Source organism: Onychomys torridus, chromosome 17, assembly GCF_903995425.1.
Source record: "Onychomys torridus chromosome 17, mOncTor1.1, whole genome shotgun sequence".
Lineage (NCBI taxonomy): Eukaryota > Metazoa > Chordata > Mammalia > Rodentia > Cricetidae > Onychomys > Onychomys torridus.
The window spans coordinates 34,703,691-34,718,164 of NC_050459.1; the positions used below are offsets into that span (position 1 = coordinate 34,703,691).

The 14,474-nt window shown below is 44.3% G+C and overlaps 1 protein-coding gene across 1 annotated transcript in view; it reads left to right on the forward strand.

Annotated features, from left to right (window-relative positions):
• The first annotated feature begins 10,355 nt into the window (after window positions 1-10,355).
• Window positions 10,356-14,474, forward strand: part of Pdgfrl (platelet derived growth factor receptor like) — a 63,906-nt gene continuing 59,787 nt past the window's right edge. The window contains exon 1 of the mRNA XM_036209493.1: window positions 10,356-10,540. Coding sequence (XP_036065386.1) covers window positions 10,486-10,540 — 55 coding nt within the window. The 5' untranslated portion in view covers window positions 10,356-10,485. The remainder of the gene's footprint in view (window positions 10,541-14,474) is intronic.

Here is a 14,474-nt window from a genome sequence, read left to right on the forward strand (position 1 = left end):
CACAGGTGAAGAAAAGTAATTGTCCTACAGTGCTAAGGACTCAGAAAGAATGCCTGCACCTTACCCTCTCGTTTTTTGTTTTTGTTTTTGTTTTTGTTTTTTTTTGAGCTGAGGATCGAACCCAGGGCCTTGCGCTTGCTAGGCAAGTGCTCTACCACTGAGCTAAATCCCCAACCCTCGCTTCTTCTATCAAGAGTGCATGTGTGTCCATGTGCGCATGTGCACATGTGGTGGCTGTGTAAAAAATCGGAGTGTACCCCAGAATTGCCACCCAGATGATGAAATTGTACTAAAGTCCCAGCTCTTGCTCCCTGCAACAAGCCAGGGATTTCTCCCGATACACTTCAAGTGATAGTCCCCCAACACGGTTTCAACAGCACTTTAAAAGATAGGGCTTAGTGTTACTAATGGATGATTCACATTCACGTAGTGTGCAGGGGCTGGTGACATGAGTGACGTTAATTGTTCTTTTTGCTAGTGCCAAAATAGTGCCTTCTCTGTACATTTTCTATTTTATATATCAAGGCAAAGTGCTGAAATTCACATAGCAAATAATGCCAGCAAAGGTCATCTTAGCTATAGATGTGAAAATAAGGTTGCTAGACTTTATTGTTTAGCAGAGTGTTTTTCCCCCCTTGTATACTTATATTTAAAGAATTAAATAGCTTTGTGGATTTTGAGAAGTCTGATACTACTGTTGTATTGCTGGTTTAGGTGTTGGCTTTTGTAGTAGTCATGATTGTTTATATTTACACAGTTTTGGTCTTACTGATTTCAAATGTATTCTGTTATGGCATAGCCCAATTTGAACACTACTGGCCAGGAGGTCTGGACTCATCTGTTCTTACCCACAGCTAAAGCCACTACCATGGCCTCTGGGCTCTAAGCAGCCTTTCTGACCACTGCTAGGCCCATGGAGAGTACAGCCAGGACCCCAGTTTGATGCCACAGCTAGGCAGCCTACTCTATGTGGGTGCCTCTTCTTACACTTTGGCAGTGTCTAAGATAGTGAAGTAGAGCAGGAAGTAAAGGACTTCTAGTGAGTAGAAGGTCATCTGGGAACCCCAACTTCAGTTCCAAATATCTCATCAGTATGTTAAGGTGAATAAGGACCAAGAAATATCTGTGACTCATGGAGGGGGTGGCTATGTCTTGGAATTGGCATGGTAGGGCCTGGTCTGCTGTATTTCCCACAGGTACACAGCCTCCAGGTGAAAAAATGCATGGTGGAAACCCTGTTGGCAGAAAACCTTGTACTGCCAGCAGGGTGACCCTCTGTACCCACAATTCATGGATGGGCCCCTCCATTTTTCATGTCCACTAGCAGTGTCAAATTGTTTTATTGCTTTATTTTGTTATCATTATATTTAATAGCAGTTGGACATGGAGGCCTAAAATAATCTAAAACTTCTATGTCTACAAAACCCTGCAAGTACCCTATTATACTTGTGCAAATGTAAAGATGTTTTGTTCAGTAGATAATTTTGATGTTTTTAATCATTGGTGTTCCTTTTTACATATGAAGTTGGACTCTTTTTTTAGAATTTGTAATAAAAACTATTGCTGCTTTAACTATTATAATGTTATGCTTTATAATGTAACCATGTGTTTTTAAATAAATCTTAATATGACTTATAATAATTTTGAAGTGTGTCATCCTGCGATCCCATGTCTGAGATTACCATTTCAACTGCTTTGACATTGAGATCAGGAAGCTCCCCAGCATCCACCCCATCACTAGCAAAACTCTTGATGAGGGGATGTAGAGATAGCTGGGTGTGGCAGTGGGGGGAGGGTAGAGCACTTCTGTGAAAGCAAGAGGACCTGAGTTCAAATTCTCAGCCCCCAGGTAAATATTAGGCATGCCCACATGTGCCTGTAACCCCAAAGCTGGAGGAAGTATTCTAGGTGGAGATCAGCAGATCCAGGGAAGTTACTAATCTAACCTAAATGGCCATCTTGGGGTTCTGATAAGAGACTGCCTCACAAATAAGGTAAGAAAAGGAAGAAGGCACTCAGTGTGTTCATCTGGCCTCCAAATGCATGTGGCAGGTATATGAACTTGCACACAATACATACACAAGCACACAAAGTACATGATATGAAGTGAGAGTCGTTTTGGCCCCTGGTTTCCGAGGCTTCAACTCACGGCCCCTTGGCTGAGTTTCTCTGTACACCATGGGAAAAGGTGTGGCAGAGGGAAAGCTGCTCCAGGCAGCCAGGGAGCAAGCAAAGAGACAGAGCAAAGGGCAGAGACAAGCAAAGGCACCCACAACGACCCACTTCTTTAACCAGGCTCCACCTCCCAATAGCCCATTAAGCTATTAACTTCACAGTGGGTTGACCCATTGCTAAAGGCAGTACCCTGGTGATCCAGTCACTTGCAATAGTGCCACCACTCAGGGCCCAAGCCTTCAGGGCATGAGCATTTGGGGCCATTTATACCCAAATGATAACAGCTTATCATAATTGGTGGTTGGTATGTAAGTAGAAAATTCACTAATTTTTTTTTTTTCAGCCTAGTAGATGAAACATTTCCCAATAACAACTCTACCTACTAAAGGGAAGGGAGAGGTAAAGAGCATCTTAACATGATTCTAAGTCATTTAAACTACAGGTCTCTTGGATCACCTTGTCTAATTGTGAAGGTCCTTTGTGGAGCTAATTAGTTCCTCTTGAGTCTCCCCCAGGAAGGACTACACCAATTGGTTATCAAACATCCTTGAAAATATACAAGTAACATTATACAGACTGAGCAAATCACACACACAACACACACACACACAGAGAGAGAGAGAGAGAGAGAGAGAGAGAGAGAGAGAGAGAGAGAGAGAGAGAGAGAGAGAGACACGTATGTAACAACAATTGTTGGATAGGCATGAAGTCTCTTCAATGGGGCTTTGTTTTGTTTGCAATGAAGGTCTCACTGTGTTGCCCAGATGGCCTTGAACTCAGCTCAAGAGACCCTGTTATTTCCTACTTCCTGAGCAGTTGGGTCTGTAGGTGTGTGCCACCATGCCCAGCTCCCCAGAGTGATCTAGTGTCCCCTGTGTCTAAGGCCTCCAAGTCTGGACTGCTGAGGGATTGTGTTACATCTCCACTTGAGTGGACATATTTCAAAGTAACAAAGATTTCGCAAAAACACACAAAAATAACTCCTATCTGCATATTGCCTCAATTTGCCTTTTAATGTAGGTCAAAGTAGAGAAGTATCCAGAAACACTGGCTTGCTATGTGGAGCTTTCTAGTAATAGATTGTAGACACTGTGTCAATACTTTTAGATACTTAAGCATTTTGTTACATTTAAGACAGAAGTAGTCAGCTGGAAGACAAAGTCAAGATGGACCACTATCCAGGTATACCCAGGGCTACCTCACAGTCCAAGTCAAGAAGGAACTGTCATGGTTCAGGGTACCAGGCTTTTTCATTAAGGCCACCAACCATCTCCCAAATCATGACACTAACTTATTATTATCTTTGAATGCTCGGCCTAGCTTAGGCTTATTTCTGGCCAGCTCTTTTAATTTAAATTAACCTGTTTCTCTTCATCTACCTTTTGCCTCTGACTGTCTTCCTTCCTTCCTTCCTTCCTTCCTTCCTTCCTTCCTTCCTTCCTTCCTTCCTGTGGTGGTGTACTATGGGAGCCCAGCTAAGGAGTCCAGCTCTCACATTTTACAACAGGGTGCTCTTGAGGAGAGAGGAATAAGAGATATTAGATAGAAGAAGGATGGGGGGGGGAGAGAAACAGAAACACAGGATAGCCTGGGGAGGGCCTGGATCAATATCTACTGGCCACTTCTGTCTCTTCTAAAGGCTATTATAGGAATGCCAAGGGGTGGAGCAAAAGACACCCCCCCCCCCCAGCTCAGCCAAGTACAAACTCTTCCAGTCACCTAGAAACCATGCACGTGGTCAAGCAATCCTGCTGGGCAAAGCAAGCTCAGATCTCACTAGAAAACTTTTGTGGGCCTCCACAGTGTACCATAATAAAATTTACCTGATGATGAGAGAGACAAAGGAACAAGCCACTGCCAAATCTCACCTCCCCAACTCCAAGAATCCTCTGACTGAATGCCTTTGAGTCCTCAGCTGAAAGGCTCCAGCCGAAAAGCTTTCAGTTCCTGCCTCCTCACACCTTATATACCTTTCTCCACCCAGCCATCACTTCCTTCCTAGTGCTGGGATTAATGGTGTGTGTGCTTCCCAAGCAAAGGCATGAGATCTCAAGTGCCAGGATTAAAGGCTTGTGACTCCCAAGTACTGGGATTGAAGGTGTGTCCCACCACGGCCTGGCTCTGTTTCTGTTCTAGTCTGAGTCAATCTCATGTAGTCCAGGGTGGCTTTGAACTCACAGAGATGCAGATGGATCTCTGCCTCCCTAGTGCTAGGATTAAGGGTGTGTGCCACCACTACCTGGCATCTAGGTCTAATCTAGTGGCTTGTTCTGTCCTCTGATCTTCATGCAAATTATACTAGGATTCACAATATATCACCCTTCCTTCCTTCCTTCCTTTCTTCCTTCCTTCCTTCCTTCCTTCCTTCCTTCCTTCCTTCCTTCCTTCAACTGCTTTTCTTGTCTGGCTGACTGGCAGCTGTCTGGCTTCTGGCCCTGGGCATCTCCCTCATTCTCTCCTCTCTTCTCTCTTTCCTCTCTTGATCCTAGATTTCTCCCCCTACCTATTCTCTCTGCCTAGCTATTAGCCATTCAGCTCCTTAAACCAATCAGTTGCCTTAGGCAGGCAAAGTGGAACAAATGCAACACATCTCTACGTCATTAAACACACATCCTTACATCGTTAAACCAATGCAGCATAAACAAACGTAATACACCTTTACACAGTTAAAGTCATATTCCACAGCATAAACAAGTCTAACACATCTTTTCATACTTAAATAATATTCCACAACAGTTCAGGATTCAATAATTCTCTAATTGTTGATTCTCCGAGATGCCAGAATCGTCCCTGACCTGCTAACATGTAAGAACCAAGGGTTTCACTGTTCGAGAGAAATCAGGCTTGAATGACAGATATTTCTGAACTATTGGCTAAAATGGACACCAGGATATAAATGATTGGTAAGAGGAGCTTTTTGGATAAGCAGGAGAAAGTAAATTGGTGACATTGTGGAGCAGAGGTAGGAGAGGCAGGGTGATCGTGGGTCAGAAGTTCCTGCTTTCCATTTTTGCTTGCTTTTGTGCTGTGTGACTGCAAGTGGACAGGCAGCAGCTCATCTTTGTGATGAGATGCATCCTGGTTTTGAAGAGTTCATGGTTTTTGTGGTTTTTGTTTTTGCCTCACAGAAGTGACGTAATTGGGATCCTCGTCTTATCCTATGTTACCTTTGACGGCTAACTTTGGGAATGTCAAAAAAAATGCCTGCTTTCCAGGCATGGTGGCACATCCCTCTAGTCCCTGCCCTTGGGAGGCAGAGGCAGGTGGATCTTGGTGAGTTTGAGGCCTCTACATAGTGAGTTCAAGGACAGCCAGAACAATGTAGGGAGACCTCAAACAAAAAGTGTGCGGCTTAAAAGTAAAATAATTTTGTCATTTTTGTAAACATTCATCTTGAGTCTACTTAGATGGAAGACTATTTAGAAAACTTAAATGTCTTTATTTGTGGAGGGGGGAAGGGATTCCCAAAATTTAGACCAAAACAAAAACAAAAACAAAACAACAAAAAAACCTGTTTGCGTAAGCAAACTCTTAATGGCATGTGCTATTCTGAAGGGATTTTTTTTTAAGTAAATAAGGACAAAAGGGACAGTGAGAATTTAAGATATTGAAAATATTAAGATGTATAATTAAAATACTATGTAGAAAATAATCCATAGACAAGAAAAGCATTATAAGGGAAGGACTGAAATTTGACTGTGATCTTTGATCTAGGACTGCTGATAATACTGCTCCTCCTCCATTGGATACAGTTTCTACCAGTGTACCCTGAGGGGTTCTTAGAAGGAATGTGCCTTTCTAAACTGAAGTCGACACTTAAAGCTCCCTCTACTCCAGCACCACACCCAGTTCTTTCCCCTACTGTTCCTGGAATCTGCTTCTTCCTTCTTCCTTCTCCTCTTTCCTCTCTAGCTCTTCATTTGTTAAGCTCATGCAAGAAGTTGCTGTACCTTGCTCTTCTGAGAAAGATGAGCCATCCAGGCACTGGGCAAATAGCACATCTCCTCAAGTGTGACAGTGGTTCCCTGGACAGTTTCCACAAGACTCTTCTGTGTATCTCACCTTCTGTGCACACACAAGAAAGGAGCTGTAGCTAGTTTTCCTGTGTCCTGCCTGGCCTGCAGTCAGGACAAATCTCTCTCACCTGTCAGTCCTGCAGCCACTTGGACCCTAGTAAACACACAGAAGCTTATATTAATTAAAACTGCATGGCCATGGTTCAAGCCTTTTGTTAGCTAGCTCTTATATCTTAAATTAGCCCATAACTATTAATCCTTAATTAATTAGTTATGGTCCATGGCTTTACCTATGTCCCATTACATGTTGCTCCTTGGGCAGCTCACTGGTGTCTTCTCCCCCTCTTCTTCCTATCTCTCCCTTTGAATTTTCCACTTGCCTCTAAGCTGCCTTGCCATAGGCCAAATGGCTTTATTTATCAACCAATCAGAGCGACACATATTCAGCAGTGTACAGAAAGACATTCCCCCATCAAGGAGCTGGCTCCTGAGGGGTGTGGCCCCAGAGAGGTGTGAGGTGTGGTCCCCAAGTTGTTCAGCTTGTGGATTTGGGGAATCAGTGGGAAAGCAAGTGTGAGGTTGAGGGAACAGGCAGCTATAATCCGTAAAGAAAAAGTGGCTGTTGGCTATTCATGCAATCACTTACCAAAAATGCAAGAATTTGAAAACTAGAAAAATAAATCCACATATGTGAGCTGCCATAAGATAAACAGATAAAAATCAGTCAACTCTTAGGGAACCAGGCTTCAAGCTGTGTTTGACTTTGGGCCACAGGAGAATATACACTTTTGTTGGCTAACATTACAGCAAGTATTGAAAAAAATAATAGAAAGGATCAACACAGAGAAGCTAATAATGAAATTCCTTCTCAGCCTGAAGACAAAACACATGGGCTTTTAATAGTGAGATAAAATCCACTGAAAATACAAGTGGGGTAGTTTTGTTTTTCAGGTTCAAAACTGTGTTGAGATCATCTCATTCCAGGTTAATAAGCTTCATGGTTTGGCAGCTCCGTGTCTCTGAAAGCGTTGACTTTTCGTATCTCTGGTCCCATCCTAACACAGACCCCTGTACAGGTCTCAAAGCACTGCTAGGAACAGAGCACCGCAGACCGAGTGGGTTATACAGCAGAAATCTATTTTCTCCTGGTTCTGGAACACGGATGTCCAAGAACAAGGTATCAGCGACTTGGTTTCCTCTGAGACCCGTCTCTGGCTCTTGCATGCCCATTTTCTCCCTCTGGTCATCTTGATAGGCCTGTGTCAGAGGTCATTGTCTTCCAGCATGTAAGTTTCATGCATTCATAACTAAAATACAGCGATGTTTGTATGGAGATGGACAAGCTGATTCCAAATGTACCTGGAAGAGAAAATGGGTACACATCATCAGCAGAAGAACAATGATGGGAGGCATCCCTCACCCATGGAGAAGCAAATACATTAGATATGATTAATAAAGAACCCAGGTGTGAGCCCCACAGGCACAGATGAGTAGAGTGAGCTAGAAAAGAAATAGATCCATCCTCATTGGGCATCAACATTTCTAAGTGAATTTCAATAGGTCAGGAAAGGCCCAAGGGATATAGGTATTACCGTCTCATTGGAAGCACAACAAATCAGAATTCTAAACTGTCATAAAGAAAATTAATTGTGGGTAGCTTTAAAGATCAAACATAGACAACAAAATTATAAAGGTTCTAGCTGAAAATAATATATGGAGGTTTGATAATCTGGGGGTGGAGGGGAAGCCGTGAAGGAAGTTATTGAAAATGGAATTCCTCAGATATATGCTTGAGGGATTGGGGATTTAGCTCAGTGGTAGAGCGCTTGCCTAGCAAGCACAAGGCCCTGGGTTTGGTCCTCAGCTAAGAAAAAAAAAAAAGATATATGCTTGAACAATAAAGAGTACCATTGTCAAAATGCACACAGCAAAGAAATAAAAGAAAGTGTCTACAAAACCACAAAAGCTTTGAGTGAAACAAGAAGACAAAAAAGGAGTGCCCCTGTCCAGGATGACGACAATGACAATGATGATGACTCGGGGCAGTCTCTCACACACCTACTTAATAGTCTCCTGCAGAGCAACGAGGCTTCTATGTACAGGGTAGGCTAGCACACAGGGACAAGAGCTGGCCTTCTGCGAGCCCTTCTGAGGGCAGGCACTCAACCCTGCCCCTCCACCACTCTGATGGTTCCCCTGCAGAGAGATGCTCAGGTTCATCAGGTCCAGCCCCAGCTGCTTATCTCTGACCAGACCTAAAGGAGCAACCACCTAGTTTCTCTGGGGTTGTGGATTGTAGCCTGGTTATCCTTTGTGTTACATCTAACGTCCACTTATTATACTACGTTTGCCTTTCTGGGCCTGGGTTACCTCACTCAGGATTTTTTCCAGTTCTATCCATTTGCCTGCAAGTTTCATGACGTCATTGTTTTGTTTTGTTTTGTTTTTACCACTGAGTAATACTCCATTGTGTAAATGTACCACATTTTCTTTATCCATTCTTTGGTTGAGGGGCATCTAGGTTGTTTCCAGGTTCTGGGTATTATGAATAATGCTGCTATGAACATAGTGTAATTGAGCCCAAGAGTGGTATTGTTGGGTCTTGAGGTAGATTGATTCCCAATTTTCTGAGAAACTGTCATACTGCTTTCCAAAGTGGCTGTACAAGTTTGCACTCCCACCAGCAATGGAGGAGTGTTCCCCTTGCTCCACATTCTCTCCAACATAAACTGTCATCAATGTTTTGATCTTAGCCATACTGACAGGTGTAAGATGGAATCTCAGAGTCATTTTGATTTGCATTTTCCTGATGACTAAGGATGTTGAGCAATTCCTTAAATGTTTGTGGTCACTTGAGATTCTTCTGTTGAGAATTCTCTGTTTAGATCTGCACTCCATTTTTATATTGGGTTGCTTGGTATTTTGATGTCCCTAAGAGGGACACACATGAAATGTCCAGAAAGGGGGAAGTAGGTAAGATCTCTTGGGTAAACTGGCAGGGGGCAGGGGAGGGAGGAAGGGATGGGGGATGAGAACATGAGAGAAAGGGATGGTTGAGTAGGGGGAGGGAGAGACAGAGAAGAAGAGCAATGAAAGATATCTTGAGAGAGGGGGTCATTATGGGATAGGGAGAAACCTGGTGCTAGGGAAATTCCCAGAAATCCACAAGGATGACCCCAGCTAAGACTCCTAGCAATGGCGGCCTTCCTCTGTAATCAGATTAGTGACTATCCTAATTGTCACCATACAGCCTTCATCCACTAGCTTGACGGAAGCAGATGCAGAGATCCACAGCTAGGCACCTGGAGTCCAGTTGAAGAGAGGAAGGGAGGATTGTATGAGCAAGGGGGGGGGGGGTCAAAATCATGATGGGGAAACCCACAGAGACAGCTGACCAGAGCTAGTGGGAGCTCAAGGACTCTGGAGTGACAGCTGGGGAACCTGCAGGGGACTGAACCAGGCCCTCTGAATGTGGGTGATAGTTGTGTGGTTTGGTCTGCTTGGGGAGCCCCTAGCAGTGGTACCAGGATTTATCCCTGGTGCATGAACTGGCTTTTTGGAGCCCATTCCCTATGGTGGGATACCTTGCTCGGCCTTGATACAGGGGGAGGGGCTTGGTCCTGCCTCCACTTGATGTGCCAGACCTTGTTGACTCCCCATGAGAGGCCTTACCCTCTCTGAGGAGTGGATGGGGCATGGGTGCCTGGAGGTGGGGGAGAGTGGGAGGAGAGGAAGAAAGGAGAACTGTGATTGGTATGTAAAATGAAAAAAAAAAATTAAAGGAGCAGCCACAACAACCAATATTTTTTAGTGTAACAACGGTCTCCCCTTTTTTTTAGTGCAAGTAAGAGAACACCTGAGGATCAAGAGAAACTTAGGGCACGCGTTTTGCTGAGAAGAGTCGTGTGTTTCCATCAGCAGGGTGATGCTTAGGCCTTCCTGAACAGGGTAAAGTTACGTCAAAACACTGAAACTCTGGAGAGAATCGAGGCATGACATCATCCATTTAGTTTCCCCAGTGCTTGGAAATAGCGCTATCCTTCACAATTCCACCAGGGGGCAGGAGAGCTCATATTACACGGGGAATTTTTTTTTTCTTTTTCTTCTTCTTTTTTAAAATCTCCTACTTTTCTTCCAAACTGTGCCCCCCCCCTCCCCGCCCGATGAAACCGAATCCTCCAGCTGTGGTGTCCCAGGCGCCGCCTCCCTCGGCGCCCCTGTCCTGCCCTGCCCTGAGCAAGCCTGCCGCGAAGCCCACAATCCCCAACTAGTCTGCAGGTCACCAGCCCTGAAGATGAAGGTTTGGCTGTTTCTGGGACTTCTGCTGGTACAAGCAGCGCTGGAAGATGGTGAGTGACTGGGCCGGGTAGTAGCTGGGCTCTGCCCGCCTTCGCCCAGGACCCACAGTCCCCAAGATTCCCCTAACAACTCCTCTAACTTTTGACCCAAGGGATCGGCTCCGGCGCGGTCACCATCCGGTGCACCTGGCCCCTCCTAGTCCCCAGGTCCACTTTGTTCCAACCCCACCTCCCGGGAGACCCCTCTGGGAAGGTGGCGGGGGCTTTGACCCATCGGAGCCCATCAGGACATCTCTGGCCTTACCAGAAAACCACAGGCGATCAAACCCTTCATTCCCCAGCCAGCGACTGTGTCAACGTGTCAGTCTGATGGCCGTGGATGCTTCCACCTTCCTACCCGCGCCTCGCCGCCCCGGCACCACCTAAGCAAAACGAGTCTGGTGGAAAACACTGTGGCCTCCTTCCTCTTTGCAGTCCTGTTTTGTTTGTTTGTTTTTGTTTGTTTGGTTGGTTGTTTTTTTTTGTTTTGTTTTTATACCAACCTGAGCTAAAATCCTGCAAGGTCTTTAACAACAACAACAACAACAACAACAACAAAATTCTGCGCTAAACCTCAAAAAAAAAAAAAAAAAAAAAAGGTAAATAAATAAAAATAATAAACCACACCGCAGTTACATTTCCCTTATAAATGGGAGGATGAGTGAAAGAAAAGAACTACATTTTTGGACCACATAAAAGGTCCTTGCATCACTTCATTCTTTAAATTACATTTCTTGTGTGTGTGTTTGTGTATGTTCGGGTATGGGCGTGCTAGTGTGGAGATCAGAAGACAACCTTCAGGAGTGGGCTCCCTCTTTGCACTACGTGAGTTCCAGGGATTGAACTCAAGCTGTCAGACTTAGAGGCATGTATTTTGACTCGGTGAGCTATCTTATCAGCCACGGCATCACTTTTTAAAACCTATTTTGAGATGAGTACCTGTCCGAGGTCCATCCTGTTGTGTAGAGGTATGGCCACAGGGTCAGGCTTTATTGTTACATATTTGTGCATGTGTTTGTGTGTGCATTGTTTTTATGTAAAGATGACATATGTGCATATTACTGCTAATTATTTCATGTGCTCAGTTATTTATTTAACTGTTGCTGTTTGCGCAGTACATCTTTCAACAGCTGACATCCTGCTAACCCAGTGCTTGTCAGCCTTCCTCATGCTGCGACCCTTTAATATAGTTCCTCACATTGTGGTGACCCCCAACCATAAAATTGTTGTTGCTATTTCATAACGGTAACTTTGCCACGGTTATGAATCGTAACGTAAATGCCTGATACTTCTGATGGTCATTGGGTTGGCTCTTGTGAAAGGGCGGCGACCCACAGGTTGAGAACCAATGCACTAACCTTGAAACTCTTTAGCTACTGCCCCACATTTGTTTAGATTTGGTTGGAAAGCAGACTGTGCTGTTGCGCAACCTCACGCTGGAGACAGCTCAACCTGGCTCGAATTAGATCTTCAATCCTGACCCACCCCTTTCGATCCTCCGAAATCACAGTCACCTTCCCAAAAAAATACCAGACTCAAGTTTGCAGAAGTTCAAGGTGGTGGTAGCCCGTAACACTGTGCGTGAGGCTCCTTAAGGACAGAGCCCTACTTAGTAAAGGGTAAGCAGAGCATCTGGGGGAGGCAGACAGCAATTCCTCTTTGCCCAGAGAAAGGCTGGCATGAGCTCAGTTTGCACAATACAGCATTAAGATGTTCCTGGCAGGTCCTCGTATCTGACTGCAAAAGGGGGGGAGATACAGTATTTGGTATCATTTTTGAGTAGGGCAAAAGGAGGCCAGACAAAATCACTTCAAATAGTCCATTCACTTTTGTGACACCCAGGATGGCAGTTGGAGAGGTTCAGGAGGTGACTTCAGCCAATGGGGATCAGAGCATGTGAAGTACAACACGCATCTGTCTAAGTAAATTAGCATCCGTGTAGGTAAACTGCAATTCATTCAAATAATAAACATTTATGAGACAGTCAGAGAAAATGGAATACTGGTCAAGTACTTCGTAATTAAGAATGGGTAAACTGTGAGTTTTGTGTTTAAACAAATATAAATGCATGATAGATACATTTGTGATATATATATGACATACATATGTAGATATATATAATGTATAAGTCATGAAGAAAATTTGAACATACCTATTGAAGACCTAGTGAATTTACTTCATTAAGTTATTTAACTCAAGTAACTTAAGTTAATTTACTTCATTAAGTTAATATTAAGATATTAACCCTCAATGGGCGGTGGTGGCACACACCTTTAATCCCAGCACTCAGGAGGCAGAAGCAGGTGGATCTCTGTGAGTTTGAGGCCAGCCTAGGCTACCAAGTGAGTTCCAGGAAAGGCGCAAAGCTACACAGAGAAACGCTGTCTTGAAAAACAACAACAACAACAACAAAAGGTATTAACCCCATCAAGAATTTTTGTTTCTTTGTTTAGTTTGAATCCTAGGGTGGTGACAGCGGAGGGAGCAGAGATAACCACAGACAGTGAATATAGCAGAGGTGTTCTTCCAGTGCTTTCCTCTGATTGGCAGGTCAGGATATGTTACCCCTGGACCATCCCCCAGCACCGACTGCATGTGCAGGCTGTGATTCTAATTGTCCCTGAGCCTGTCAGCTTGGGGATCACATTTGGGAGAGAGCCTCACAGGAAGAGGACATCCATGAAGTGGTCATCTGTCCTAACCAGTGATGTTTGCCTTGTCCAACTCTACGGTGACCACATTGTGAGAAATAGTGTTAGTTCTCTCCATGAGAAGGAGCTGGCAGACCGCATAGTCTACCCATTTCACTAAACGAAGGCTTGAAAACAGTAGATAAATAGGCCAAAGACTCCAGCTAGGGAGGCAATGCTCCAAGTGCCTGCTCTCCAATGTTCTAACACTGCACTGCCGTGTTCACACTTAAAAGTATAAAACTGTGGTCACCCACTGACTTCTTATCATCTGCATATGTGTATTTAATGTTAGGGGCAAGTGCCGAGGTCCTCATATTGATTCTTTACTGTGGTTTTATTTACCTACACAGTCCCTTTATCCAGTACAGTCTTCAGTTCAACACGCGTTTATTCTGCATCTTTTTGTTTTGTTTTGTTTTGGTTTTTCGAGACATGATTTCTCTGTGTAGCTTTGCGCCTTTCCTGGAACTCATTCTGTAGTCCAGGCTGGCCTCGAACTCACAGAAATACGCTTGCCTCTGCCTCCCGAGTGCTGGCATTAAAAGCGTGTGCCACCACCACCCGGCTTTATTGTGTGTCTTATAAAAGAATTTTCTGAGAACTAAAAAGATTCATCAAAACCTGAAAGGGGAAAGCCAGGTCTCCAAGAAGATAAGGAGAATGGTACAGTGACCGTGACCCTCCAGCAAGGACCGTGTATCACTTTCCTACGTCAGTTTGCTCCTTGGAAAAAGACAGCAGGTCAGAAACCTGTATAGAAATAAGTAAATATTCATAAAATGCCTCTTTGAGTACAAATGCAATGAACAGATATTTCAAAATATTTAGGATCTTGACCTGTGCGTTTGGTAGATAAAACTATCTTTCATACTTAGGGCCAAACAAGATGTTAGTCTGAGGGTGTGTGTGTGTGTGTGTGTGTGTGTGTGTGTGTGTGTGTGTGACAGAGACAGAGACAGAGACAGAGAGACCGAGAGAGACACAGAGACACAGAGAGAGACACACACACACACACACACACACACACACACACACACACACACACACACACACACAGAGAGAGAGAGAGAGAGAGAGAGAGAGAGAATGCTTGCTATCAGAGGAGTGAGCAAAGTCCAGAAGTAGGGTTTTCCATGAGCAAAGCTGTAAGGTCCTTTCTTCCTGGCCTTCATGATCAAAGGGAGGGAACAGACAGCAAATGACAGGTGAAGATGTAATTTCAGGAACTGATGTCATGGATCTCATTAACATGT